Here is a 24304-nt window from a genome sequence, read left to right on the forward strand (position 1 = left end):
GTAGGATGTAGTTGTCCGGCTTTCTGATCAATTAATCTAGCTGTGTCGGTGGTCGTCGATGAAAGACGAGGGGAGAGAATGACTAGGATCCATGAATTAATGATAATAGAAGTTGAGATGAAATTAATCAGAGAATGCATGGTCGATTTAATTTATTTAGGTGGCTAAATTAATTTTAGCATTGTAAATAATAAAGTAACTCTAGCTGCGGGCAATAAGGAGCCGTTCAATTTTTTTTGTGTGTGACAAACTATATAGTGAAATATACAATGCATGCAATTTCCTTGGCAAAATCTAAAGTAAGATAGAATTAATATAACCATATACCATTAAATCAGGAAACTAGATCTGACATACTGGGTTGCACTCCCTCCACTGATAAAAAGTTAAGAGTAACTTGTGTTTAAAAATTATCATACCGTGCAAGATGCGTAAAGGGCCCTGGTTTTTGTTTTCGCCCCGGGCCCCTCAAATCTCAGGACCGGCCTGCGCCTCTACCTCAAACGCACACAAACCATGGCGCCAGGGAAACGCCGATGGAACAACGTATGTGTGCCGACGCAGGAGCCGGCGCCGGCAATTGCCTCGGCGTTCACGCTCCCAGCCGATCTCCTCCTCGAGATCGTGGCACGCACCGACGTTTTCACCATTGTCCGCTGCGCTGCCCTCTGCAAGTACCTCTGCCGTGACATCCTAAGAGCATCTCCAGCCGCGCCCCCAACAAGGCCCCCCAGGCGATTTTTCGGCTGCCGGCGTCAAAAAATCGGCCCAGTCGCGCCCCAGGGGCCCTTTTTTCGCCGGCTCGGGCCGAAATTGGCGCCGGCGGACCCAACCCGAACCCGGCGCGCTGGGGGGCGCTCGTGGGCGCCGGGCGAATCGTTTTTGGCGCGAAAGCGCCGCGGGCCAGCCGCGTCAGCGACACCGCCCGCCTCGTCTTCTCCCGACGCCTCGGTTTCCCACGGGGAATCAATGGCAAGGCTGCTGCCGGTCAGCTTTGCCATTGATTCCTCACGGGCGGCGCGTTCACGGGGCGGCGCGCTGACGCCTCCCCTTCCTCGGACGCGTACACACGGACGCGGCGCGGCTATATATGGCCTCGCTCGCCTGTGATGAGTGCCACCTCTTCACCTCTCCCGAGCGCCGCCGCCGAGCTCTTCTCCCCCAGCCCTCCCTCTCCTGAGCGCCGCCGCCGATCTCTTTTCCCCCAGCCACTCCATCTCCCGAGCGCCGCTGCCGATCTCTTCTCCCCAGCCACTCCATTTCCCCGATGGCCGAGCGTTTCCCCGGAGACGAGGCGGCGGCCAACGGCTTCGGCCGCCGTTCGCTCCGCGAACAGGAGTCCTGACTCCTGTTCTAGGCGAACATCCCGGCGCCGCCGGACATGCGCGCCGGGCCGACGGGCTGGAGGCTCAGCAATGGGGGAGTGCCCATTCCCCCGTTGCCCGACGCCGTGGCCAAGCCATCCTACTTCGCCGACGAGGTCGAGATCGTGCGCGCCTCCCTCACCGACGCCGAGCTCTCCCTCGGGTTATAGAACTTGTTGGAGACTTCATATCTCTCAACTCGGGTATTTGCTTGAAATATTAACTTCAACTCCTGGAACATCTCATATGGTCCATGACGTTCAAAACGTCTTTGAAGTCCCGATTCTAAGCCGTTAAGCATGGTGCACTAAACTATCAAGTAATCATCATATTGAGCTAGCCAAACATTCATAACGTCTGCATCTGCTCTTGCAATAGGTCTGTCACCTAGCGGTGCATCAAGGACATAATTTTTCTGTAGGAACATATCAAAAATAAACACAGGGAAGCAACAACGCGAGCTATTGATCTATAACATAATTTGCAAAATACTATCATGACTAAGTTCATGATAAATTTAAGTTCAATTAATCATATTACTTAAGAACTCCCACTTAGATAGACATCCCTCTAATCCTCTAAGTGATCACGTGATCCATATCAACTAAACCATGTCCGATCATCACGTGAGATGGAGTAGTTTCAATGGTGAACATCACTATGTTGATCATATCTACTATATGATTCACGCTCGACCTTTCGGTCTCCGTGTTCCGAGGCCATATCTGTTATATGCTAGGCTCGTCAAGTTTAACCTGAGTATTCCGCGTGTGCAACTGTTTTGCACCCGTTGTATTTGAACGTAGAGCCTATCACACCCGATCATCACGTGGTGTCTCAGCACGAAGAACTTTCGCAACGGTGCATACTCAGGGAGAACACTTTTATCTTGAAATTTTAGTGAGAGATCATCTTATAATGCTACCGTCAATCAAAGCAAGATAAGATGCACAAAGGATTAACATCACATGCAATCAATATAAGTGATATGATATGGCCATCATCATCTTGTGCTTGTGATCTTCATCTCCGAAGCACCGTCATGATCACCATCGTCACCGGCGCGACACCTTGATCTCCATCGTAGCATCGTTGTCGTCTCGCCAACTTATTGCTTTTACGACTATCGCTACCGCTTAGTGATAAAGTAAAACTATTACATAGCGATTGCATCTCATACAATAAAGCGACAACCATATGGCTCCTGCCAGTTGCCGATAACTCGGTTACAAAACATGATCATCTCATACAACACATTATATCACATCATGTCTTGACCATATCACATCACAACATGCCCTGCAAAAACAAGTTAGACGTCCTCTACTTTGTTGTTGCATATTTTACGTGGCTGCTACGGGCTTAGCAAGAACCGTTCTTACCTACGCATCAAAACCACAACGATAGTTTGTCAAGTTGGTGCTGTTTTAACCTTCGCAAGGACCGGGCATAGCCACACTTGGTTCAACTAAAGTGAGAGAGACAGACACCCGCCGGTCACCTTTAAGCAACGAGTGCTCGCAACGGTGAAACCAGTCTCGTGTAAGCGTACGCGTAATGTCGGTCCGGGCCGCTTCATCTCACAATACCGCTGAACCAAAGTATGACATGCTGGTAAGCAGTATGACTTATATCGCCCACAACTCACTTGTGTTCTACTCGTGCATAGCATCAACGCATAAAACCAGGCTCGGATGCCACTGTTGGGGAACATAGTAATTTCAACAGATTTCCTACGCACACGCAAGATCATGGTGATGCATAGCAACGAGAGGGGAGAGTGTTGTCCACGTACCCTCGTAGACCGACAGCGGAAGCGTTATCACAACGCGGTTGATGTAGTCGTACGTCTTCACGATCCGACCGATCAAGTACCGAACACACGGCACCTCCGAGTTCTACACACGTTCAGCTCGATGATGTCCCTCGAACTCCGATCCAGCCGAGTGTTGAGGGAGAGTTTCGTCAGCACGACGGCGTGGTGACGATGATGATGTTCCACCGACGCAGGGCTTCGCCTAAGCTCCGCAACGGTATTATCGAGGTGTAATTGGGTGGAGGGGGGCACCGCACACGGCTAAGAGATCTCAAGGATCAATTGTTGTGTCTCTGGGGTGCCCCCCTGCCCCCGTATATAAAGGAGCAAGGGGGAGGCAGCCGGCCAAGGGGAGAGGCGCGCCAAAGGGGGAGTCCAGGACTCCTCCTTTCCTTGTGGGAGTAGGAGAAGGGAAGGGGGAAGGAGAAAGAAGGAAGGGGGCGCCCCCCTTCCCTAGTCCAATTCGGACCAGATCATGGGGAGGGGTGCGGCCACCTTTTGAGGCCTTTCTCTCCTTTCCCGTATGGCCCATTAAGGCCCAATACGAATTCCCGTAACTCTCCGGTACTCCGAAAAATACCCGAATCAATCGGAACCTTTCCGAAGTCCGAATATAGTCGTCCAATATATCGATCTTTACGTCTCGACCATTTCGAGACTCCTCGTCATATCCCCGATCTCATCCGGGACTCCGATCTCCTTCGGTACATCAAAACTCAATAAAACTGTCATCGTAACGTTAAGCGTGCGGACCCTACGGGTTCGAGAACTATGTAGACATGACCGAGACACGTCTCCGGTCAATAACCAATAGCGGGACCTGGATGCCCATATTGGCTCCCACATATTCTACGAAGATCTTTATCGGTCAGACCGCATAACAGCATACGTTGTTCCCTTTGTCACCGGTATGTTACTTGCCCGAGATTTGATCGTCGATATCTCGATACCTAGTTCAATCTCGCTACCGGCAAGTCTCTTTACTCGTTCCGTAACACATCATCCCGCAACTAACTCATTAGTCACAATGCTTGCAAGGCTTATAGTGATGTGCATTACCGAGTGGGCCCAGAGATACCTCTCCGATAATTGGAGTGACAAATCCTAATCTCGAAATACGCCAACCCAACAAGTACCTTTGGAGACACCTGTAGAGCACCTTTATAATCACCCATTTACGTTGTGACGTTTGGTAGCACACAAAGTGTTCCTCCGGTAAACGGGAGTTGCATAATCTCATAGTCATAGGAACATGTATAAGTCATGAAGAAAGCAATAGCAACATACTAAACGATCGAGTGCTAAGCTAACGGAATGGGTCAAGTCAATCACGTCATTCTCCTAATGAAGTGATCTCGTTAATCAAATGACAACTTATGTCTATGGCTAGGAAACATAACCATCTTTGATTAACGAGCTAGTCAAGTAGAGGCATACTAGTGACACTCTGTTTGTCTATATATTCACACATGTATTATGTTTCCGGTTAATACAATTCTAGCATGAATAATAAACATTTATCATGATACAAGGAAATAAATAATACTTTATTATTGCCTCTAGGGCATATTTCCTTCAGCGCCAAGGAGGTTCGGCGCGTCCTCCTCCTCTTCCTCCTCCCGCTCCTCCTCCCACTCCTCCGGCACTCCGACGCTGCTCGGCGTCAAGGCCGAGCCCGCGGCGGAGACATCGCTCGGTCGGCGCACTCGCAGCGCCGGCATCGTCATCAACGAGGGCGGCCGGCGCGCCTCCTCGTCGGCTCCTCCTCCGTGCTTCGTCAAGCCAAAGACGGAGCCGGGGCTCGCGCCGGTGAAGACGGAGCCGGGGCTGGCGTCGGTGAAGACGGAGCACGGCGAGGTCGAGCTCGACGACGACGCGGCCCTTGAATGGGCACGCCAGGACTCCATCAAGATGGCGACGGAGCGCCAGCACGCCGCCCTGCGGCGCTTCGAGCAGCGCCGCCGAGGCCGCGACGAAGGAGGAGTCGTCATCATCGACGACAGCGATGACGCGCCGCCGCCGCCACCAGCCGAGGAGGGGTCCAGCAGGGGCGCCCGAGTCAAGGAGGAGAAGGCCGATGATGGCGGCGACGACGGCGATTTCTCGGCCTTCAGCAAGTTTTTTTTATTAGTTTTTATATGTAATGGCGACTACTCGACTTAAATCCGTGAATATAAGCCCAAGTTTGCCGAAATTTGGCGTGTTTTAGCCAAACTTTGCGTAAATTTGCTACACAATTTTTTCCCCCACGCCTGGGGCCGGCCCTGGGGGCGGCGACTGGGGGCCAACTTGCCCCCAGGCCCATTTTTTTCACCGGGTCACCCCCAGGCGGCGATTTTAGGCGCCCCGTGGGGGGCCAACGGCTGGAGATGCTCTAAGTCCTTCCTTTATCCATCGCGTTGCCCTGGAGGCGGCTCCTTGCATCCTCGCCTACCTCTCCACCTATGATGAACGTCGCCTGACTGTGGTCCACCCAGTCACACCTGCCACCATGTCCTTCTGCCATGACCGCCTCTCACCCTTCATGTCACGTTGCGATGGCATCGGCTGCTCCTTCATGTTGCTTTTCTTCGATCTCAACCTTTTAAGGAGCATCAAATTACACACCACCACATCTTCCTCTGGTACCTGGGGGACCCTCACTACTGACAACAGCCACCCTGACTCTCTATGGTGGTCAATTCGTGACTACAACCGCCCCGCAGTCCTCCACGGCGGCGTTCTCCACTGGCTAGCAGACCACGGCAAACAAACCCTCTCCTACGACGTCAGGACGAGGATGTCGGGACTTGTGAAGCTCCCACCTACCAACTGCAGTGGAAACCAATTCCAATTGGCGACGTCGTCACACGGGAACGTATTGAAACTGATCACTCTAGATGGGTTCAAGATATCCATGTGGCTACACCATCCCCCCGTCCTAGCAGGTGGAGGTGGTGTTGGTGGTTGGGTGCTGGAAAGTGTGATCGACGTAGAGGAGAAGCTGCGGCCATTGTACCCAGACCTTCCTGTTGAAGGTGGGACTGATGTACTAGTTGAGCTTAACGGATCCGGAAAGAGGAACGGAGACGTGGTTGTATAGCGGGTACGCAATCGGGCTTGTGCAGTTCTTGATTTGGAGACAAAGGATATGCATAGGCAAACGTGGGGCTCCTGCTCACCGTTGTTGGAGATTGACCTGCCATCTCACTTACAAACCATGAAAATTTTCTCCTAGCTAGCAAGCTAGCCAAGTAAGGATGGCTGGTTACAAATGTAAGTATTTACCACCTTGATCGAGTTGGCGCTTGATTAGTCAATATTTGACTTTATTTTTATATGGTTTACAAATCACATCATGGGGAAGTGACTCGACTAGTCTGTCTAAGAACTACCAGTGGATTTGAACATGAAATAGAAAAATCCGAGGACTATCACGAGTGGTTTGAGTCGCTTAATGATACACGTTTCACGCCAGCCAGAACATGGCAGCTAGGCTTTATACCCGGATACAGGGACATGTGTTCTACCTGCTCAGATCCGTGGTTTATATAGCCGGAAAGTTGGTAAAAGTAAGGAAATGTGATTTGAAAAGTAAAAGCAGAGTTCGTTGTCGGAATTTAAACAGGGCAGGTGAATCCAGCGGAGCCGTCCGATGTACGATGAAGGGCTGAGGAGCGCCTTAACTCCTCGATGAACCGGTAAGCAGTTGGATGGGAATCAGACGACAGAAGCGAGTCGGAGATGGCGCACTCGATGGAGGTGTCAAAATCTTCTCAGACTAAACAGAGGAAGTGTTGATTTCGTCAGTCAGATATGCTTCAGGGCCTAACAGCAGTGAAAGCTTCCATTGACAATGGATTCAAATCGGTCGATGTCGCCAGCTGAATGCAGCACATAACTTATCATTCCAGTAACACGTCTTCCACACGATATGTCGTATAGTAGATCATATGTCGCCTCGAACCATTTAGGACCAGTTTTTTTTGGCTTTTTTTGGCTTCTAGAATAAAAGATGATCCCTACGTAGCTTATTTTAAAAGCTCAACCAAAAATTACTTTTTAGAAACCTACTACTCCCTCCGTCCCATAATATAAGAGCGTTTCTGACACTACACTAGTGTTGAAAATGCTCTTATATTATGGAACAGAGGGAGTAGTTATTATGTACTTCCAGAAGCCAGCAAAAAATCTGGCTCTTGTACTTGTACGGGGGGCCAAAACTACTTGCTGAAGTAACTCAAATGATTCTTGTCATACTGGATTCCTCAACAAAAAAAAATCTTGTCATACTGAGGACAATATTGCAGTTCTCAAGTTGGATGGTATATGGCACCAGAATTCTTTATACCCACTCGGCCACTCCCAGTCCCAGATCTAGCCAGCGAGAGGATTGACCACATGGCCAAGGAACAGCACCCCGCCGGTTTTCTCCTCGGCAATGGCGAATAGGAACGGCCGATCCGCCACGAAGTCCACCGGAGGCCGTGGTGCGCTCAAGCTCAGCGGGATGGACACGGCCGTCGCTGCGGCGGCCACGGTGCCCAGCTCGTCCACCTCGATGGTGGCCTTGTGGTACACCCCCGAGATGGAGAGCCCGTTCCCGCCGCTCACCATGCCGGAGAAGTCGCCGCCCTGGAAAGCCCTGGTGACTCCCAGCTTCCGCATGTCCGCCGACGCCTCGAACTCGAACGTGAACTTGAACTTGGGGACCATGAACCGCCCCACCGGGACCTGCTCCGCCGGCGCGTGGCTCCTGATGAACTCCGGCGCTGCGGCCGCCTTGTCGTAGAGACCGGCGAGGCTGAGGTCGCTGCCGTCGTCTGGGAGAAGGAGAAGCATGTAGAATGCGGCGGCGGCGTGGTCGCCGTCGTTGTGGTAGGGCAGCTTGAGGGCCCTGAAGCCCGGGTAGACGGCGATGTGCTGCTTGAACTCGAACCGGCCCGTCGTCATGAACGGCACGCGCACGGTGGTCACCGACTGGTCGAATGGCTGGAACCACGCCCCCTTGAAGTAGAGCGCGTTGGCGAGGACGACGACCGTGGACGAGCCGACCGATCCTGGAGGGAGGATGTCGCGGATGCGCATGCTGGTCGCGCCCTCCACGAAGGCGTTCACTCGCCGCCTCGCCTGCTCGGCGCCCTGGACGAAATCCACGGGTTCCGCGGTGGCGCCGTGCCGCCGTAGCTTGACGCGGCAGTGGCCACGAACTCCGGCTCCTGCGCCTGCCTCCGGTCGACCCACACGCCGCAGGCGAAGGACGTCTGCGCCAGGCCGCTGAGCTTGCGCGCCAGCTCTGTGGCCGGCGCGCCGTGCAACTCGTCGAGCGACGCCGACCCGAGGAACGCCAGGAGCTCGCCACACGTCTCGCCCCGCGTGCCGGCGGCCACCAGCGCGAGCGCCGCGTGGATGGACAGCCGCGAGACGATGAAGTTGGTTCCCCTGCCGGCCGCCTCTACGGCGACCTCCCTGGTGAGTGGCAGGCACGACGCCTTCCGGCCCGCGTAGACGCGGCCCCCACGGGCACATAGTCGCCACCTGAAGCAAGCATGGGGTCGCGTGGTTCCGTCTCGGCATGGTGGTAAGGGCCGTGGAGGTAGCTCTGGCCGCTGCAAGGGCAACGCTGGTCGCAGTCAAGCGGGCGCCGCGATGGCGAAGTCATTGCCCTGAATTCGACCTGCGCCCGCCATGCGGCGAACAATGTCAAGCAGACGACGGCCTTCCACAAGGGCGACAACCCATCCATGTCGCTACTGCACCTTTACTGCACCAGTGCACCTCACCGATCTATCAAGCTAGTTCACCTTCCTTTCAGTCCAGTTCCCATCCATTTTAGGTTTGCTGCACCGGTTGTAGGTACCGATACGTTATGTAGATGGACCGACGATTACACCGGTTTTAGATATGGGGAGTAAGGGCACTTCACATTATCGAATTTGTAGGTGTGAGTGATGGCTTCGGGTGGCTTGAGGTATGTATGTTCATGTCAGACCTTTGTTGAATAATTAATAAAGATGGCTATATGTCGACCCACTCGTACCGCTCCGGGGGAAACCCTAAGATCTGGTCCTCCAGATCGGGCGATGGCGGCATTGCGGTGTCGTTTCTCTCCTGGGAGCATCGTTTGTGGAGCAGCGCTAGAAGATAGAGGCAGGAGGTGGAGCGGCTTCGTCTTGCACGGAGCTTCGATGAAAAATGTCAAGTCATGCCTGGCCAACAGGTGCTACGCTTTGTCATGCCTGTTCGGCAGGTGCTACGCACGACAGATCTTCCAAAGACATCAAGCTGTGTCGGCTAGTGGTACTTGGCGGCATGGTGCTGAGGTGTATCGGCAGCGACCGCGACGTGCTCAGCAGTTTGCGCGCAAGGAGGTGGTGCCGTTTGGCGCCGTGGTGGCGTCGACGGTAGCTAGACTGGGCAAGGTTGATGCGTCGGTACAACTCTGAAGATGGAGTGTTGGCAGTTGGTGGCGGCGGCCTTGAGAGCATGCCGGACCAGTGTGTGCCCCATACCCGGCAAGTGGCTTGGTTGGGGCCTCAGGTCTTAGATGTTAGGTTTGGCTGCGAGGTATGTTTGGTATTAGGCCCAGACTATCAGCATCCCTGCATCAACTAGATAGGAGTAGCGACAGTTGTTGCCTAGACGGTGGCTTCAGACTTACTGTTGTATCTCTTTCAGGGCCGGGCCGGCAAAACCGGGGTCCCTGTGCCAAACCCAAATATAGGGCCTAATCTCAGTGCATAATTTTCTTTGAAAGATTCACCAAGGAATTTCATTAAATTGAGTCATAAGTGGAGTAAAAACTAGATAGCTTAGTATATGATTTATACTAGATTTACTATTCTTTATTTCTTTGTAAGTTATAATCATGAGTCTGAAAAAAATTACCATAAGCACGCACGGCAACACACCATTTTGGCGATTAAACGGGTGTCCGCGTGGAGATCCACGTCGCCCTCAAACCCAGCACCACACGCAGATCCAGCTGCGTGCCGCAGAGTGGCTCTTGCCGAAGGAGCTCGTCCTCGCCGTCCCGCTGGGGGTCAGGCACCTCGATCTCCCTTTCCATGGGAAAGTGCAAGGCAGAGCTACGGGCATTTGTTACTGACCCCGGCCGCCAGCAACGGCGAGTGCTTGTTCCTAGCGTCACACAACTACACCGACGGCGGCGCCCTCCACGATCTTCTCCCCCACTTCGGGCGAATGTGCTGGGGCAATGGGGTGCTCGAGGAGTTGGCATCGCGCCCCGCCGCGTAGGCCTCTGCCGTGCGGATGGCAGGATTAATGGGCCTCCATGCATGGTATCTGGACTGCATGCATCGTCCAGATGCAGAGGCCGGGGTCCTTCTTCTTTTTTAAAAAAAGATGCAGAGGCCGGGGTTTTAACCTCCTTTTCCAAAAAAAAGGTAGAAAAAGCACTGGTTTCTTCAATGACAGACTCAAAGACAGTGTATAACCATTCGTCAGTGTTCTGACGAATCTTTTCCCATCTACTCTGGTTGTGATTGGTTGCAGCACCTTGCTTGACTAGCATATATACAGAATCACATGACAAAAGAACAGATGATTTCTTTTCTTAGCATGAGCATCTACAAATAGTAGATAAAACAACATTTTCTTGTGTGCCATCTGCTGAAACATGTCACACAGTGAGCCATATGCTAGTGTCATCTGGTGTAACAATGTTCGTATGATTAGAAACACATCATTAGAATAGACATCATCTACATGGAATTGGTAAAACAGAGTACTCCTTCTGTTGCATAATTCTTGCTGTGGTTTTAGTTCAATTTTAAACTAAAACCACGACAAGAATTATGGAACAGAGGGCTACCATTGGGTTTTCTGAAAAAAACTCATGATGTAAAGTATATCTGTTAAAAATGAACGTCAAGTCCGTATCAACATTTAAATCATAATACAGAGGCTGCCACGAGAGTTGAAGCGTCATTTGAATTCACTTGAGGAGCGGCTTCTGGAAAGATTGCAACTTAGTCAGCAAATTTTGGAGCGAGTATACTCCCTTGTCAGCAAATTATCAGCCAACAAACTGCTCTCTTTTTCAACAGGCACGTTGACCAGATCATACTGTGCTGCATATATGGAGTTGCAAAGGTATGTTTAAATTACTGTCCTTGGAAAACCTTCAGATAAAGGCCTTACTCGCTACGATTATTTACTGTCCATGTATCTTTTTTCACAGAATCTAAACTGGCCACCGAGGAAAGTGCATGGCATATCAACACAACCTGCATTACTGAATTGCAAAAAACGCAGTTGAGTAGCCCAAAGTCGGCAGCACAATAGGAGGGCAAGTGGCAAAGCTAACTGCATCTACACAGTGGTTTCAGTCTTTCAGAAGGCTAGAACCGAGTGGACTACCATGGGCAGAATGCAGAACCACAATGGTGGTGACAAGTCTGGCATTTGTAAGATATATAAATAAAAGTATCTCCCTGGAGTAAAAGGAATTAGGAAAAGATCGACAAATTTCTGGTGCCACATGCCTAGAAGACAATAAGGAACAGATCAAATAAACAAGGACACAAGTGTGCCTGAATCCTGTAGCGACTACTGTGCATTTCGCACAAGAACTGATATAAAGAAACCTTCTGTACAGTTTGACGATGTTAACAAGGAATCAACGCTTGCTTTGTCAGACCAAGCTTCCCGGGGACAACATGTTCCATTCGATACAAAATTATAAGCAGTTAGCACACACAATTCCGGTACCAGCCACCATGAAGAGGCCTGTGTCATCTTTTAGGGGATATAGACTTTATTATGATGAAAATACATGCCATAGAAAATTTAGATAGTTCTTATAAAAACAGTCAGCCACAAATGGCATGTGCTGTCACAAGCTGATTTTAGTAATGCTCTCGAACCAGTTGGTGGTCTGGTCACCGCATAACTCATGATTATTAGGGTTCAGCAACAATAATTTTGTGTTGATATAACACTAGTAAGTAAAAGGATTTGTGATTTTTCTTTCTGCTTAATCTCAATCCAACAAATTACATACTCTCATGATTATTCTTTTGCCCTTAAGATGAAGGTACTCCTTAATTTCTGGCAGCACTTCCTAAAACTTGTGTTGGGAGTACCGAATGATATTAACCATTAGATAAGGAACTTGCAAGTTGAACAGCTATTTCTTCTCTTTTGAGTCACTTGTTGGACTCTCCAGTTTGTTGTTCTTCTCAGAAGGTGTAACCACAACGTCTGTGTTGCTGAACCCAAGCTCCGACATATCTTGCTTTGCCATCAGGTTCCTGGATTGCACAAGAATATCGCGATTAGAAATCCTACTAGATAGAGCAGTGTCAAACCAAAATAAATAAATGAAAAGCATCTTGCTTATGAGCCTGAACAGTGAATTTCAGATGTCAAAGTTGGTAAGAACCCTTCCCAATGCAAGTCAGAACTTCAGCTTATAACGTTCATAAGAAATATCGACTACTGCAAGCACTAAACATCTCCTAGAAGGCTAAAACAAGTAGTTACATTTGTTGGTTGCTTCCCGCAACCATCAAATAGACAAACCTGGATGCAGCACATTACACATGTGTTGTGCCAGAGGAGGCAAATAATCAAACATGTACGGAGGCCAGGCTTGGTTTGCTGTAGGTTAATGAAGCAATAAACTGTTTCCTCACCCAACTACCAAAAACGGTTCAGGACATGATGTTAACATGCTGCGGCAATAAATAAACTGTAGTTTCTACTTTGGCAAGATTTTCTTGCCCATGCATACTAGTTTGCTTGGCAAAGTTATTATTATTTTTTGTTTCAGTGCCAAACACCTGTCTTGCCTGGTGAGGTCAATATTAAGTTTGCTTTCGAGGCAAGTGCACCCTAAATCATTACCCTGGTGGATGTGCGAAATAAAAACAGGCGAGTCAACTACATTACCACCGTAGAGTAGTTCTGAAATTAGTACACAGGGAATAAGCATGCTAACCTCTCCATCCTACATTCCAAGTATTTCTTCGAGAACATCCGACATTTTTCAGACTGAGCTCCTGTAGACTTCAGGCAAGCAAGATAGTCCTTCTTCTCCTGTTTGAACAGGCAACTCTCATATAACACCTGCTAAACATTACACCCCTACGAGAAAAACAAGAGCGGTCGCAACTTACCAGGTCGCACTCATGCAAGTGATCGAGGGGGAATACACCTTTTTCAGGAGGTACAGGCCTCGCTCCCCTGTTTCCGCCAAACGCGCCACCTGTGAGAAGTCACAAGGTTATGCAGCGGCTGGTGTGTGATCTATGATGCCAAGTTGGTGATGGGGTAGATGACGGGTAACACGCTGAGGGAGCACAAAGTTGTTGGCCACCGCCAGATATCTAAATGTAACAACAGTGAGCATGAACCTACTACATGCATGGCATGAGCATTGCATAGGAGATGAATCGGAACGCCACGTCCTCACCTGCACTCATTTCCCAAGCACTTGAGGATCGAGACGTTGATGCCGGAGCTCACGATGCTCCAAATACTGCAGGTGACACAGGGCACAAGTCAACCAAGGTTCGGGCATTTCATCGAACAGGTCAAGTGCGCGCCCAATGTCATGCATAGATTTACCGAAATTTAGGACGCCAGGAGAGGGAGGAGACACTCACAAGTCACAACGGTGGCTTCGGCGCGGTCCCCTTCAAAATTCTGCACGCCGGAGCGAGGGATGGCGCGGGCGGACGGAGCCGGCCAGCGAGAGAGAGGAAGGAGAGGAAGCAGCGTGGGACGAGCTGGCCCAGTTGTTATTTTTTTGAGGGGTTACGACCTGGCCCAGGTACTACGACGCCCTTCTGTTTGGGCCGGGCCATTCCCGCGGGCCCAAGGATGGCCGCGTAAGGTGCGGTCTCGTATAATAGGGTCTCGCGGCCAGGCTCCTCCTCCTCCTCTCCTCTTTCCGCCGCCACGCTAAACCCTAAACCGCCGCCGCAGCCGCCATGTCGCCGCCGACGCAGCCGCAGCTGAAGGACAAGGCGGCGCACGAGGTGCCGCGCGCGACGGCGGCCAGCGCCGTGGCGTCCCTCACCAAGTGGATGCGCGAGCGCGCCGCGGAGGCGCCGCCGAACTTGCTCGCCGACGAGCGCGACGACCTCGTCGTGCTCCAGCTCTCGCTCCGCCGCGTCCCGCCCAAGCCCACCACCAAGCCGCACCTCCTCCCGCTCCCGCACCCCGTCGTCGCCCACTCGGCCGCCTCCGTCTGCGTCATCTCCGACGACCGCGCCGGCTCCGGCTCCCCCGCCGCCGCCGCCATCCTCGACGCCGCCAGGTCCCTCAAGCTGCCCGTCTCGGAGGTCGTCCCCTTCTCCGCCCTGCGCACCGACTACCGCCCCTACGAGTCGCGCCGCCGCTTCGCCGCCTCCTACGACCTCTTCCTCGCCGACCGCGCCCTGCTCCCCATGCTGCCCCGCCTCCTCGGCAAATCCTTCTACTCCACCAAGAAGGCCCCCATCGCCGTCGACTTCACCCGGGCTGGCTGGCCGGAGCAGGTCCGCAAGGTCCTCAGCTCCACTTTCCTGTACCTGCGGACCGGGACCTGCTCGGGGATCAAGGTGGGCAGGCTGGACATGGAGGAGGAGGAGATCGTTGACAATGTGATGGCGGCAGTGGAGGCTGCCGTGGAGAAGGTGCCCAAGAAGTGGGAAAACGTGAGGGCTCTGCATTTGAAGGCTGTGGATTCGGTTGCACTGCCAATTTACCAGGTTGTGCCGGAGTTGGGCATGAAGATTGAGGTTCCGGTTGCGCGATTGGAAGCAGGAGTTGGTGCCGGAGAGGTCATCGATGCTGCAGAAGTTGGGACTGGCAGCAAGCGCAAGGACAAGAAGATGAAGGCGCTGAAAGATGCCAATGGTGGAGCTGAAGGTTTGAAGTACAAGAGGAAAAGGAACAAGAAGGATCAGACTGAAGATGCTGTGATGGAAGAAGCCCCAGAGGTGACTGAGAAGAGGAGGAAGAAGGAGGCTGCTCCTTCGGTAGAGGAGCTTTCTGCTGGTGAGGACCTGAAGACCCCAAAGAAGGGCAAGGATAAGAAGCGTGCTTTGGACAAGGAGGTGGATGATGCCAGCCCTGCAGAAAAGAAGGGTAAGAAGAGTCAGCGTGAAACCAAGGAAGCCAGCAACAAGAAAAGTAAGGGCAAGCAAGCACCCGAGGAGGTGGAGGATGTTGGCAGCAAGAAGAATAAGGGGAAGAAGAAGAAGAGCATGAAGGGTGATTCTGATGATGGTGAAATCCTTTTTGATGGGGAAAGCACTCCTGCTGCCCTTATAGCTGACAAGGAAGAGAAGAAGAGCAGGGGAAAGAAATCAAGTGGTGATAAGATGAAGAGATCCAGGGCAAGGGTATAAGGTTGTACTTGTTTTTCCTGAAGTTGATGCTTGTCAGTTGAATGCCAATCTCTTGAATTGAGACCAAGCTTGTTGTATGCATAGATAAGCTGGTTAATCTGATTACTGTCAGCTGTGAGAAGCAATCATTGCCGTATCTGCTTTTTTTTTTTGTATTAGGAGATTGCACTTGAGATTATACTGCTGAGTGTAATATGGGGGTGCGGGGGAATGTCTGGAGTAGTTTCTTCAGATTTTAGTAGCTTATAAAGCTTTGGGGTAAAAGTTATGGTGGAACTGTTTCTCTTTTCATCTTTTGTAACCCATCTGGTATGCAACAATTTTGTGCTAGTCTGATACTACTATGAACGTGTTGGTCTGTCTTCAATAATGCACCCCTTTAATAGTAGCTTCTTGATGATTCTGGATAGCAGGTATACTAACTAAGTGAAATTCTGTAGTCTCATCTTTGACAGTCATCTTATTATATGATCCAACATCTGTGACCAAAGAATGATTTACCAACACTTTATTTACTTCATGTGCTTATCCAATTTGAATAACACAGGATTCATGCTTTGATATCTAATTACGGTGATCAATCACTTGTGACTTGATGAAATGTGTGCTGGACTTTCATATCCCTGTGCTCAATGAAATGCCTCGCCATAGAGACAGAGATCCTAACTCTGCCATTCCCTTCTCTTCAGAAGCTCTTGGTCTATTTCGGTGCAGCAGGAAAGGGGTGACTCTGCTGCTGAAACGGCAGAGCTTTTTTTCTCCCAGAGAAGAACGGATTCCATGTTCTCTGAAGTCTGAACACTTCTTGATGCATCAATTGGGTCAAAATGGTTCTAATGCATTTTCATCTTAACTGCTTCTTGCTTCAGTTTTAAATTAGCCTTATAATGCAGATCATTTTAGATGGATATATAGATTACAGTGTGAAATAATAGTAGACCTTGTCTCTCCCTTCTTCCTTAAATTGTGTCTAGATTTTCTGAATTGTTTGTAGTTTCGACTTCCACTTGTCCATGAAGGATCCCCTGGGTATCACCACCCAAAGGTACTTTTTTGAGATAATGACTTACAGATGTTTATGAGGCATGCATTTGTATTATGAATTGTAAGAACATCAATCAGCAAGTATTTATGGCTGATCATCATGGAACCGTAGTGTTATTTTTTATGCCCTACTTTCTACCGCAGATACACTTGGATTTGCATATTTTGAGTCCTGCTTCTACTAATTTGAGTTATGATGTCCATGGTTTTGGATGATTGGTCGCAGCTCATCTTCTGTCCTATGGTGTGTGTTGTGCTCCTCTCGGTTGTAGTTACTTCTACATTATTATACTATTTGAGGCATACATGATATATTGAACATCCTGAAGATTTATTTCCATTTCTTCAGTTCTAATAATTTACGCAAAGTTCCGTCCAGTAACTAGACTGATTTTTTCTTGACCGTTGTTCTCTGGAGCTCATTATTTTAGTTCCTTTCTCTTAGATTTTCTACTAATCTGGCTGCTCTGGTGCTCCAGTTTCCTACTTGCAGGTGATGATCTTGCTGCAACTTGCTGCCTGGGTTTACAGGTTGGTGATTCTTCTAGCCCTTGATCTTCTTCTGTCCACGTGTGTCGTCTGTGCTTATATCTAAGTTGGATGCGACTATTCTTTTTCCAGTGAGCTAGCTGCTGCAGTCCCGCTCGTTTCTTTAGAGGACACAGATGACAGAAATGCCGCCATGGGATCAGGTCGTTACCTTTTTTCCGTCTCTGTCCGCCTGTATCCATGCAATTGTTTGTACGTCGTTTGCCCACTTGCATGTGTATATATGCTTCTTTCTAACAATGGTCGTTTGGATGCATATGCCCATATTTCCATTTTTTGTGAAGTGTGTAGTACAACCACTGGTTATTCCTTGTAATATCCAAGTGGTATAAGAGATTTTGGTAGTTCGCCATTAGCATATTCTTTGTTACTGGATCACTTCAGAGTTGAGACCAAATATTGTTGACAAAATGTTACTTTCTTCATATACAGTGAATTACCATTTGGATCTCGCTGACCCCCTAACCTCTCGGTCGCCTGTGGTTTCGTTCTGTCTGCGGCGATGGATTGCTTACTCTGCTCCGTTTGTGTGTCGAGGTTTGTTCTTCTTACATCCTCTTCCTTCCTTTGCCTCGTCACAAGCACAGGCAGGCCACAGAGCCTAAACTCTATTGGTATGCAATTGGAAAATCAGCTTGAGGGGAGCTTCAAACTTCTTCACATTAGATATTTCTACTCCCTGTATTCTCAGACCTGTGCGACTGAACCTAATAATCCACTATATGTTTGAACCTAATAATCCACTATATGTTACTGTTCTAAATTTCTTAAGTTCTGTATTGAGCCTCTGGCTTCAGACTTGGATCACCAGGTTGTTCAATTCTTTTTGTGCTACAAAACTACACAATCACTACTTGATCATTACAGTGTGCTGTTCTGTGTATACCAATATCTCTACCACTATAATACATCGTTTTGAATTTGGATTTACCACCCCACCTGTTTCTTAGTCTGCTTGGGTACTGATTACCTGAAGTAATAGCTAAGATATAGTGTAGAGAGTAAACTTGCCGGGTGATACATGAGAGCATTTCTATAATGGTTGGTTCGATCAATCTTTTTACCGATTTATACTGAAATAAACTTCTTGATGTGGCGATAGGGTGTCCAGTGTACATGATTGTCGATTAAATTTGTATATGAACTTCTTCCAGTTTGTTGGTTAGTACAGGAAATGCATGAGTTGTCAATCAGAAAGAACTTCAATTCTTCAAGCAAGAACTCCAGACTTGGCTTTCAAATAACTACATTGTGATGATGGAACATCGTCAGTCCGCACCATTGCGTCTGCAAGATCACCTTCCAGTTTGCACCATTGTAAGTACATCGCAGCTGACCAAGCAGTAAGTGAATCCTAGATTGTTGTTAAGAGCTCCATTCTACGTGTGAGTTATGAAAGAGCATGCTGTAGTTCTGTTTTACTGGTCCAATGGATTTGCCCTGCCTTGCTCAGCAGCTCCAATGGATTTGCCCTGCCTTACTGTCATTTATTCAGAAATTTTTACTGGTTTGCTGATGTACAAAGGGCTGATCCAGCTCTCGTCATTTGATCAGAATATGCGTACACCATGATGGTCACTGAGAAATCTGACATAGAGTTATGGCGTTGTGCTGTTGGAGATGCTAACAGGTCGTGCACCTGTGCAACCAATATATCTGGGAGGCGATCTCGTAGCATGGGCCAAAATATTACATCAGGGACAGTTCTCTGGGTCCAGGGATCCTCGACACTAATCTGGATTTGGAAGATAAAGCCGCTGTCGATCATTGAGTTGTTGAAAATTGCTCTGCTATGTAGAGTAGTTACCTGTCGCCGTGCGAGGGACTGCTGATGCGGCATGTTGTGCTTGTGTTAAGCAAGTCGAAAGATAGGGCCTGGGCGAGCTCTGCATCCTCGTCTGCTTCTGATCATTCTTCCAAGAAGGAAGGATAGCTGATGATGTATATTTATATAAGTTGAGTTAGTGAAGGCAATACCCGTTGTTCTCTTTACTTTGTTACTTATGGTGGGGATTAGGGGAGCCTGCACTCATTCTTCCTGTGATTTTTTTGTAGCAAGGTAAATAGTACTGACTGATAACACTGTCCTTGTGTATGTTAGTTCTCTCTGATGAAGAAGGTAGCATCGAGTCCATTATGTGAACTGGGTAACATTGTCCCGGGACGTTGGTGTTGTGCCTCTTGCATAGAACTGTGCTTTTGCTGGAACATAGAGTAGTACTCTGAGGGATATGCCATTTTTTCATTTACACACAATCTAGCTTGATTGACCAATTCATTAGTGCGTAATAACCCTCTCCATCCTGCTGCATGCTTGTGCATTTAACCTGTTAACCTGTGTCTTTCTGAACTAATGTCACTCCCAGATAAGTTTCCAATGAAATTCTTCAAGACCCCAAGATCAGCCTCCACCAGTCACTCTACTCCACCGAGCAAGCCACCCCCGTCAGCAAGGCAAGCAGGGAGCTCCACATTGGCCGACGCGCTCCTTGTCAACAACGTGCTCACTCTGTTGGACCCCTAGGACGAGGCTCACTCGGTCCTGTACTGTACACATCCTTTGGATCACATAACAGCGTCGATGCCGATCAGATGACGAAGCTGCCACTGGGCTGGAGGGCAGCGGCCGGCCGGTCCGGCCACCGCTGACGAAGCTGCAAGATTTTGGTATTCTTGCCTAGTCAAGAAGCATGGAGAGAAAAAAACAGAGCACCATCCATTGATCGGCGAGTTATGAACCGGAGTTCAGCACTGCATGCAGCACACAATTACCTAGTACTTACACCGCATTCTTATAAGTTCAATTCTCCAATGCGAGACAAAGACATTTGCGCTAAACAATTGGTCTCCAAACTTTGTGGCAATATCCGTCAGAAATCACAATGTATTAACTATTTGTTGCGCTGTCTTTCTCATGGAAAAAAATAGAAAATGCCAACAAATCCTAGATATATGTCCACTGTCTTCATCATAATAGTCGCTGACACATCATCGTGCTTGTTTTGATTAGGGCACCAGAGCATGTGGAGGAGGTCAGGCTGCAGGTGGGACTGCTCGTGGGTGTCCCATCTCAGCCCACTACATCCCACTACAGTTTGGTGGGTGTGAGCGGACAGCCCGCCAAAGCATAGTCGGGTTAAGTGGGTTTTAAGTGAGTACGCAGGTAGAATCCCACCATAGAACAGAGTTTGTGTATATGGACCTTGGCTCTTGTTATCCTCGCAGATTGATGTTGGTTTTACTGGACTGGTGACTGGTGACGATCTGAAACTAAGAGGACGTGTGTTAGAATAAATCCGAGGTACTCCGTCGATCTACCGAGGACCAAACAATCACATAAACACGACACCGAGATTTGTTAACGAGGTTCATCTTTATGGCTACATCCTCGGGGCATGACCACGGACGCTCCTCCCCATGGCACCGCTACAATACCGCACTCTTGCCGCCCGGGCGCCGGCACACGCGCCGGCTCCCCCGCGTGCCTGTGCTATTATGTTGGCTTAAATTACATCGTGTGTCTACCCTCGTTATATATGAAAGGCCTAGGATACAAGTGTCCTATTAGGACACAACTCCTATCCTGTCTACACACAGTCTAAAATCAAGTCCAACCATAACCTACCTTGTACAATAATATTCGACAAAACTCTAACAACGTGACTAGTTTTTCTGGGCGTAAACAGGAGGTCAAACTGAAATCCCAGATCTGTGGCAGGTGCCTCTCTGGCAGCTTGACCTCGGGCATGTGCTTGACGGGGAAGCGGCTGGCGCCGGCGCCCACGCCGAGCTCCCTCTCAACAGACTCGAGCGCGTCCACCCCTGCATCAACCTCCGCCGCGGGGCTGCTGCCCACCCGCTGCAGCTCGAGTGCCGCCATCCGGACCTACTTGACAGACAGTGCCACGACGGCGCCGCTGCGGCCCCTCTGCAGCAGCGGCCGTGGCTACGTCTTCTCCGGCGTCACCAGATCGGCGGCAACTGACGCCCTGGCCGCCACCGTCTTCTTCATCTTCTCTGGCGTCACGAACTGGTCGGCCGACGAGGTGACAGCGGAAACCGAGTTCTTCACCTTCCACGGCGACCCGACGCATGAAATCGTCCTAGGATTCTTGGATGGTGTGGCGGCGTCCATCGCGAGGAGGAAGGAGAGGAGGGCGAAGATGAAGACGGAGGTCTGAGGTGGGCGACGACATGCAAAACTAAATCCATTGTGGGCGCCATGGGCTGCGTCATGAAGTCCCAAGAAACGTCAAGCACTTCGCTTGAGGCCGGTCAGTTTGCCGCGCCTCCCCGGTCGATTGGCGCTCCGGCGAAGTACCAGATGTGTGATCATGGTAGAGAACTGTTGGGGGCGGGCAAAGTGGGTTTAGCGGGTTCCCAATGGATTAAATAAGATAGCCCATTTAAATTTTGTGGTGTCCCACGGGATTCCAGTAAACAGTTTAAGTGGGATGGGATAACTTAGTCCCACTATTATCCACTCCCACCTGCAACCTAAGGATGAGGGGAATAGTAGTGAGCTTGGGGGTACAAGTAAGGGTTTATCTAAGTTTGAGACCCCAATGCCAAATAACGCTGAATGACACACCTCACTCTTGAATCAGCTGGCGGGTATGTCCATCTTTATTTTGTCCTAACTTTTTGTAAGTTAATAATTGCTTTGTTGGAAACTCTCCTGAGACTGGTGGCATGTATCTGTCCGTATCCGATGGATTTGGTACTTTCTCCTTGAGGTGGTGAGGATGCCACCATGATTATGAGATTATAATGAAAAATGAACTATGCAAACAATTGTAGCAAGAATTTGTGAATAATTCATTTCGTTCAAACAACTTCTCAGCATACACACTTGAACATGAAGAAATTCATTTGTGATTGTCCCACAAGTATTTGTTCCTTGTTACAATCTTCATATGGCTGACCTTACACACTATCGATCAGATGAAAGGTAAATTAAGCTAGCTACTGTCAGAGCAGTTCGTTTGTGTCATTGTCAGAGTTAATTAATTAATTAGCTTATCATTACAATATCATGGGCAATAAACCTATGCCCTTGCAAGAAAGGAGCCCCTTGCTCCTTGGATCCATCCCCACTGCATACACGTGTGAACCACTACCATGTTAGAATTCTTCATAGGCAGAGTTCTGATGTTCCTATCTAGGCAGGAGATACTTGGAGGATTTTATCCACTCGACCATAAAGGTGATATAAAATTTGCGGGGAGACAAGCCGAAGAACGAGCTCAATTATTCCAAGCACGAGGGTATTGGCCACTCAACTTTGAAGCTAATAGACAATATGCAGACAAGCAAGCTGAAAAACAAACTCAATCAGTCCAAGCCCCATTCTCATCACCTGTATTGACATATCTAAGGAAAGAGTGCTTAGTTTATTAATACAAGTTCAATTTAGGTGAGAATCAGTTTATTACATCTTGCCCCTTGTATTATGAGGACAGTGACTCTGATGAATTTCATCCAAGAGCGGGAGGGAGTGAATTTGATGATGATATGAGTTGATGTCCTTGTCCTTTATTCAAGTATAGGTTAACGTTAGCTCTTGTATGTTCTTAATTTATTGATTCAAGTCTTGCTTGTTGATTTGAGAATGCCAGTAGTAGATAGTAGTACATATGGAAAATGTCAAGTAGTAGCGCAACAATGGTTTGTCAGAGTTCACTGCCTAGCTCGAGCAGCATCTTCCATGGCTGGCTGGGATTTATTTTTGGGGGGTTTTATTTAGATAAAAGGCAGGCGCTCTGCCAGATTTCATATAGATAGGGGGAAAAAATAAAAAAGCGTACAAACGATATTTACAAGACAAAAAAGCCCTAGAAATTACATTCCATTTGCCATAGCTAAACGCAACTGGACAAGGTCCTCCTTGACGAGGTAAGCAACATCTAACACCTATAGAGAGGCATTATGGAAAATCCTCTGATTCCTCTTCCTCCATACATGCCACAACACATAAATGAGCACCTTGCCAAAATGCTTCCGCCTTGACGAGTCCAAAGCCTCAACATTTCTGTTCCACCAGTCCTTGAGTGTGGAAAAAACCGGGGCCGAGCTTGGCAAGATCGAGGACCAGCCAACGACGATACCCCAAACGCTTCAGCCAGCAACGATACCCCAAACACTTCGGACAAAAAGGCATGTTTGGGGTATCGTTGCTTCACGCGGAGGTGCTATTATGTGTTGTCAGTTCTATCGCTTTGGTGCGACTGGTTTACTCTGTTGGATGGCTGGGACATGGGAGTATTTATTTTGATGGAGTTATAATTGCATAAAGGTACACTGTCTTTGGGGGTCCAACCATCACACATTGGACTGATCCCTATTTGATCACGTTTTTGATAGGAAACCTAACCATTGGGGCCCATTGGTCGGGGCTGATGTGGCAAAAAAACACGTCTACAAGAACACATGAGGTCGTATCCTTGCACGCACCCAGCGCGTACCAGTACCTCACTACCTGAACTCCACCCGCGCCGCACAAACGTATTCATGGCATCATCGGCCAGCACCCGTAGTACAAACACAACCAATGCATCACGGTCGACCCGCGTCTGTGGCCTTGCCCACGTTGTCCCAACCATCGCTTCAGCATGTTGCTTCATGTGTGCGTGTGTTGGATAGCCGGAGCTCGTGCATGGCGGGAGCAAAGAAATATGCCCTAAAGGCAATAATAAAGTTGTTATTTTTTATTTTTTATATTATGATAAATGTTTATTATTAATGCTAGAATTGTATTAACTGGAAACTTGATACATGTGTGGATACATAGACAAAACACCGTGTCCCTAGTAAGCCTTTACTAGACTAGCTCGTTAATCAAAGATGGTTAAGTTTCCTAACCATAGACATGTGTTGTCATTTGATGAACGGGATCACATCATTAGGAGAATGATGTGATGGACAAGACCCATCCGTTAGGTTAGCATAATGATCATTAAGTTTTATTGCTATTGCTTTCTTCATGACTTATACATATTTCTCTGACTATGAGATTATGCAACTCCCGAATACCGGAGGAACACCTTGTGTGCTATCAAACGTCATAACGTAACTGGGTGATTATAAAGATGCTCTACATGTGTCTCTGAAGGTGTTTGTTGGGTTGGCATAGATCAATATTAGAATTTGTCACTCCGAGTATCGGAGAGGTATCTCTGGGCCCTCTCGGT

At 49.0% G+C, this 24304-nt stretch overlaps 2 protein-coding genes and 1 pseudogene across 2 annotated transcripts; 1 reads left to right on the forward strand and 2 right to left on the reverse strand.

Annotated features, from left to right (window-relative positions):
* Positions 1–7396: 7396 nt before the first annotated feature.
* Positions 7397–9252, reverse strand: LOC109755924 (putative serpin-Z12; annotated as a pseudogene).
* A 2877-nt stretch (positions 9253–12129) lies between these two features.
* LOC109755920 (uncharacterized) lies at positions 12130–13947 on the reverse strand. Its single transcript, XM_020314801.4, has 5 exons — positions 13791–13947; positions 13598–13663; positions 13302–13390; positions 13124–13221; positions 12130–12434 (listed from the first exon to the last, which is right to left on the reverse strand). The coding sequence occupies exons 2-5, from the start codon at positions 13605–13607 to the stop codon at positions 12311–12313; spliced, it is 321 nt and encodes a 106-aa protein (XP_020170390.1). The 5' UTR covers positions 13608–13663; positions 13791–13947; the 3' UTR covers positions 12130–12310.
* Positions 13948–14060: 113 nt separating this feature from the next.
* Positions 14061–15862, forward strand: LOC109755919 (uncharacterized). Its single transcript, XM_020314800.4, has one exon. The coding sequence runs from the start codon at positions 14118–14120 to the stop codon at positions 15519–15521; it is 1404 nt and encodes a 467-aa protein (XP_020170389.1). The 5' UTR covers positions 14061–14117; the 3' UTR covers positions 15522–15862.
* The last annotated feature ends 8442 nt before the right edge of the window (positions 15863–24304 follow it).

Source organism: Aegilops tauschii, chromosome 1 (assembly GCF_002575655.3).
Source record: "Aegilops tauschii subsp. strangulata cultivar AL8/78 chromosome 1, Aet v6.0, whole genome shotgun sequence".
NCBI classification, from domain to species: domain Eukaryota; kingdom Viridiplantae; phylum Streptophyta; class Magnoliopsida; order Poales; family Poaceae; genus Aegilops; species Aegilops tauschii.